The 6,000-nt window shown below is 49.0% G+C and overlaps 1 protein-coding gene across 11 annotated transcripts in view; it reads left to right on the top strand.

Moving 5' to 3' along the window:
• Positions 1-482: 482 nt before the first annotated feature.
• The window catches only part of LOC115504914 (quinone oxidoreductase-like protein 2), a 29,484-nt gene continuing 23,966 nt past the window's right edge, over positions 483-6,000 (top strand). For 10 of the 11 annotated variants that reach the window (XR_003965850.1, XR_004343086.1, XR_004343087.1 and 7 more), the window contains exons 1-4: positions 486-761; positions 2,841-2,937; positions 4,910-4,968; positions 5,526-5,591. Coding sequence is in view for 3 of the 11 variants with exons in the window: in XM_030302142.1 (XP_030158002.1) it covers positions 513-761; positions 2,841-2,937; positions 4,910-4,968; positions 5,526-5,591 (471 nt within the window). In the remaining 8 variants the exon portion in view is untranslated. Of the gene's footprint in view, positions 762-2,840; positions 2,938-4,909; positions 4,969-5,525; positions 5,592-6,000 lie in introns of all 11 variants that reach the window. The other variant, XM_032591724.1, reaches the window with a different exon arrangement.

Here is a 6,000-nt window from a genome sequence, read left to right as displayed (position 1 = left end):
GGAGGGCCAGAGAGAGAGGGAGACACAGAATCCGAAACAGGCTCCAGGCTCTGAGCTGTCAGCACAGAGCCCGACGCCGGGGCTCGAACTCACAGACCGTGAGATCATGACCTGAGCCGAAGTCGGACGCTTAACCGACCAAGCCACCCAGGCGCCCCCAAGTGTGGTTTTAAAAGTCTCCCAAATTTGCTAGCAAAATGTGAACAATAGCTTAAGGTCGGATGATCTATTGCTTTTACTGTTTTCTTTCCTCTCCAGCGGGCTCCACCACCAGGGAGCCAGGGGCCTTAGGGGCTCGGGCGCCCCGGGGTCCGCGCACCCCGCTCAGACACTTGGGGACGCACGGCGCCCCGCGGGTGGGGTGGCCCAGGGGTGGCCCGGGCGCGGTTCCGGCCACAGAGGTCAGCCGGGTGGGACGCTCTCGCGCGATCCCGGGGGCCAGGGCGGGGCCGGCGCTGTCCCGCGCTTCCTGCCACCCCGGGCCACCCCTCCGCGCCTCTCCGCTCCGGGCCATGGCGGCCGTGGCTTGGGGACGGTGCCTCCCTCGGGTGTGGCTTCGCAGGTGGTGCCCCGACTTCCCCCTGCGCTCCGAAAGTCAGACAGCCGGCGGCGGGGGGGTGGGCAGTAACCGACCCTTGCTCTGTGTTGCAGGAGGGCCGGGCCTGGCTTGCGGCCGCCACTACCGCGCCGCGCTCTGCGCGGAGCTGAAGCACCCCCTGGCCATCGAGGAGGTCGCCTCCCGCCCCGTCCGGCCTCACGAGGTAGGATGGTGACTGGCCTGTCCCCGGGACGCCTGACACCCACTTTCGCTCTCCGCTTGGCAGCCACCACACGCTCCGCAGGCTTCCGTCCTGAACGGAGTTCCCAAGTGCTCAGCTACGGGGAGGCCGGGAGACTGGAGCGCAACTCTGTCCTGGGCGGAAAGGGCCCTTTCAGGGTTCACAAAAAGGCCACAAGTGCTGAAGGAAGATTGCTCCCCCAAATTCAAACGCAGGCCTCTTTCTGAAGGCTCCAGAGCTGTTGCCTTAGAAAGAGACAATTCTGATTTGCACACGACTTTTCATGACCGCATCAGGTTATTGGTTTAACAAACATAAATGGACCCCATCAATGGCTTCCTCTTCAGCGTTAAGCATTTCCTGATCTGTCCTTTCTCCTCCCCCAGACCAGTCCGGTAACATCTGTCCTATAATTCTTCCTAAATATGTGCCTTGTGCCCTCCTTCGGTGTAGCGCAGTGATTTGGGGTGGGGTTAGTTTAGGATTGTGGGTGTTTCCGGTGAAACGTGGAAGTCACTTCGGCCCTGCCGGGTGACCACGGTGACCACTCTGGTGACACAGTGTCATCTCTAATGGAGAATGAGAACCTCTGACAAGGTGGAGCAAACAGTGAGCCTTACTGTCAGGGATCCCTGGTGAGAGGCAGAAATGCGGCTGCAGCCCAGAAGCATCACTAACAGGGACCCTGTTGCCAAATGGATTATTTGGGCGGGTGTGTGATGGCAGCCTGCTCCCTGGGATTTGGGTGCTGAAAGACATTTATTCTTGACTCATCCCCGAAGCAAGGTGGAGTGGCATGAGGACCTACGTGTGGCATGCATGTCAACAACTGATGTGTCATGCACGCAGTGTGGGCGGGCTGAAGGCTGGGCTCCTTTGTTCTGTTATTTGCCCAGACACTGCCTGGGAAGGAATTAGCTCATGAGAGTTGGGTCTATGTGAATTTACTCACCGTTAAATCCTCATACTCTGGAATGGTGCCTGGCACACGGCGGGCGCTCAACACATTGTTGAATGGATGCATTTTGCCCATAGAGACGCCTTCTCACCAACATGGCCAGCTCTGCACTAAACTGGAAATGGAAGCAAGCACGTAGACGGATGTCAGCGATTCTGTCTCGCAGCCTTCGTTTCCTCCTGTTTCTTGGCCCTGTTCTCTAACTTCAGCCGGTGTCAAAATCACCTGGGACTTGTTAAAGCAGATTGCTAGGCTTTGTCCCCAGAGTTGCTGATTCCCTAGGTTGGGGTGAGGCCTGAGAATTTGAATTTCTAAGTTCCCAGGTAGCAGTAAAGCTGGTGGTTCCGGAACCAGACTTGGAGAACCGCCGGCTTACAAGAGTGTGGGCTACACTGCTTCAGGCCTGCCTCTGTTCTAGCACGGTCATGAAACACAGAAGCTGGGGATCTAGAAGCAGCCTCCAGGGTAATTGCTGGTCCCCACAACAGCTGGTCATGTTATCCTTCCGCTTCAAATCCTTTAATGGCTGCCCACTGCTCCTACTGTGAAGACTAAGATCCTCAGTAAAGACTGTGGACCCTTGGATGGTGTGTGTGGTCCCTGCTCTGTAGCCCCATCTCTTTCTCTTCTTTGTGCTCTAAGCTCACTGGTTTTTCTTTTGTTCCCATCACAGGGCCTTTGCACATGCCGTCGCTTTTGGTCGTGTCAGGCTTTCCCTCTCCTCTTTTGAATGGTTAACTCTTAGCTGTTCCTAGTTCCAGCGTTACTTACTCAGAGATGTTTTTCCTGACGTCTCCAAAAGGTCAAACCACACCATGATGCATTTTCATAGCACCATATGTTTCTATAACATTTTTTTTTGTAGGAGTTGTAATTTAGCAAATAAATCATCACAATTATTTGTTTAATATCTGTCTTCTCTACCATACTCCTAGCTCCACGAAGGCAAGAACCTTGTCCGGGTTGTCGCATGATTGCACACTGGCACTTCGCATATATTCTTGGCATACAGTAGACATTCAGAAGATATTTTGGTGTAATTGACTGAACTCTGTCTCCATGGATGCACACCGCTCCACTTTGCCGCTGCGTTTCCTTTGTAGGTCAGAGTGGACGTCCATTTCTGTGGAGTTAATTTTGCTGATATTTTGGTCTGCCGTGGTCAGTATCAGGAAAAGCCTCAACTTCCCTTCACACCTGGTGAGTCTGAAGGGACCAAGTGACCGGTTGGGAAAGAAGATACAGAGTTTTCAGAACCATGTGCTTCATTTCGGGTACGACTCCCGGTGGTGCTTGCCTGACGGCAGTGATGCCTCTGATATGTCAGCCTCACCACTAATTAAGAAGCTCTGGGGGCACCTGGGTGCCTCAGACGGTTAATTATCTGACTTTGGCTCAGGTCATGATCTCATTTTGTGAGTTTGAGCCCTGCATCGGGCTCTGTGGTGTCAGATCCTCTGTCCCTCTCTCTCTGCCCCTCCCGTGCATGTGCGCTCTCTCTCTCTCTCTCTCTCTCTCTCTCTCTCTCTCTCAAAAATAAATAAACATTAAAAAAAAAAAAGGAGCTCTGGATAGTGAGCTCCTTGAGGGAAGGTTCTATACCTGTTTTGCCCCCCAGTTATATCCCTGTTTTTAGCATTGTGCCTGGCTCATTGTAGATCCTCAATAAAAACGTTAAAAATGAGGAAATGAACAAATGAAGTTTTACATACCATGTCCACCAGAATTCTGATCAGAATCCTCACTGGCCCTCATCATTCCCTTTCATTCCTTGTTAGTGCCTCTGTTTTTTCACTGAAGGATCATAAACATCTGTTTGCAGCTAAAGCTCTCAGTCCTCACAAACACATTCCTAAAGAAATCTAGTATCAAAGAATCAGAAATAAGAAAAAGAGTTTATACATTTCTAGCAGTCCACTGTCTGATTTTAATTACGCCCAATCTGATTACATTTAGATCCTGAATATGTGGACAAATGACTACTTTTTGTTGTTGAAATTTATTTAAAGAGATAGAAGTATAGCTCACTGTGTATAGAGTACATGTATATTTTATATAGACATATACTGTTAAGGATACAGCGATTGCAAAATAGTTGCTGTGTTTTGGCCTTGGGGTGTTTGGTTGTGTCTCAACATTTGGAACCATTTCCCTCTGTTTGCATTTGCTGACATGCTGGATGGGGGTGGGGAATGTCATACTCAACTGAGTTATTCCTCTTGAAGCTCAAGTGGGAAATATGTGATCATTAAATTCAGAAATTTTGGAGGTGGAAGAGGAAAGAGCAGACTACATCAGTTCATCCAAATTGAGCCAAGTACTTATGAATAAATATAGTTCATGTCCTCATAGCCCTCAAGAGGAGAACTGGAAACAGATAAATACAATCTGATGAACATTGTAAGTGGGGTGCTGTAGGGAGTCCAAAGCCCCAGTGAGCAGGATCGAAAGTACTTGTGTGCTAGAGGCAGCTGGGTGGCTCAGTCGGTTAGGTGTCCGACTTCAGCTCAGGTCATGATCTCACAGTTCATGGTTTCGAGCCCCGTGTCGGGTTCTGTGCTGACAGCTCAGAGCCTGGAGCCTGCTTTATATGCTGTGTCTCCCTCTCTCTCTGCCCCTCCCCCACTCACTCTCTCAAAAAATGAATAAATGTTAAAAAAATTTTTTTAAGGTTTGTTTTTTGAGAGACAGAGACAGAGCATTAGCCAGGGAGGGGCAGAGAGAGAGGGAGTCACAGATTCCAAAGCTGGCTCCAGGCTCCGAGGTGTCAGCACAGAGCCCGACGCGGGGCTTGAGCTCACAAACCGCAAGATCATGACCTGAGCCGAAGAAAACGCTTAACTGACTGAGCCACTAGGTGCCCCTAAATGTTAAAAAGAAAAAAAGTACTTGTGTACCTGTGATTCTCTGTGCTTTTGCCCATTCTTGAAATTTTCGTTTGTGTCTGGTGAGAATAGGACTGCCATAGCTTTTCAGGTTGTGATCATGAAATCTTAAGATCACTTTCCTGTGCCTTGGGTATGAAGCTCTTCCCCTCTAGCCTGGGTGGTGGGGGAGCACTTAAGCCCTCTCAGCTCTAGAAAGCTGACAGGATGGCCTGTTGATCACGCTTTTTTCATCTCCATGGTGCCAGGCTTTATAGATAACCTAGTGTTTAAACAATTTCTCTTAGGAATGGAGTTTTCGGGGACAGTATTGGAGACAGGCACAGATGTCAGCACAGTGAAAGAGGTAAATAAGTTGAAATCCAGGGAATTGATGTGTGTGTAGCTGTGAGAAACGTGCTAACCTCATTTGTAGCTGAAGGGTCTTGCTTCTCTTGGCCTTCGCCAACAGACACCAAAGCGAAAATGAGATGGAGGGGAAAGAAGCTAATTCTGAATTGGAGGCAGGAAGCCAGTGGAAGTTCCTGGCTTCGTAAAACTTTTTATTACTAAAGAAGGCAGCACCTCAGGCTTCAGTTACTGAGAGGAGAGAAAATTCTCAAGTTTCAGCCTCTTGTGGAAAAAAAAATAAATGACCCTGGGATGCTAATTCCTATCAACTTTTTCCTTACACTGTCCTGTCATTGTCCAAAATGTGCTCCTATTGTCTTGGCATCCTGGTGGGGATATCGAGGAGGTGGCTGAATTATTTACTAAACATTAACTCTGAATAGATGATTAAGGCAAATCTGTGTCTTATGGGGTCAGAAAGAAAAATTTCCTTTTTTGTTTTGGTGCATTTGGGAAGAGGTAAATGGCAAGGCCGTGCATTTGAACGTACCCTTAATGGTATTTTCTCTTCAGGGAGATCGAGTTATTGGCGTGAGTGGCTTTAATGGTATGGCTGAAGAATGCATCATTGATCACAAGGTATCCCCACCTCTCAATATTCATGTTTGGAGATTTTTTTCCTCCTTTCTTCTCTTTAATTTCCACCTAGCTCTCATTTCTTGTTAGCCTTCTTTCCCTCTTTTTTGTATTTGTATTCTCTTTTGTATTTGTATTTGTTTCTCAGCCAAGCACTTCTTTCTTTCGAATGCTAAACCCATTTTCTATATTGGTGTGACAACCCTTGCACAGAGCTTTGTTTGTGTGGAGTGGTGTAAGGAAGAAGGGCATTTTGTTTTCTGAGTCCTGCCTGGAGCAGCTGGTTGGCTGTCCAATCGGACCATAGGTAGTTTGGGTAGAAAAACTGGTTTGAGGCATTGAGCTTGATACAATAGCTTTCTCCCCTTCGTGAAGCTTGTGAAAGAGTCCTGGGCATGGAGCCAGCCATGGT

The sequence above is a fragment of the Lynx canadensis genome, chromosome F1 (genome assembly GCF_007474595.2).
Source record: "Lynx canadensis isolate LIC74 chromosome F1, mLynCan4.pri.v2, whole genome shotgun sequence".
Taxonomy (NCBI): Eukaryota; Metazoa; Chordata; class Mammalia; order Carnivora; family Felidae; genus Lynx; species Lynx canadensis.
Note: the sequence above shows the minus strand (reverse complement) of the source record. Positions and strands in the feature narration are given on the sequence as shown.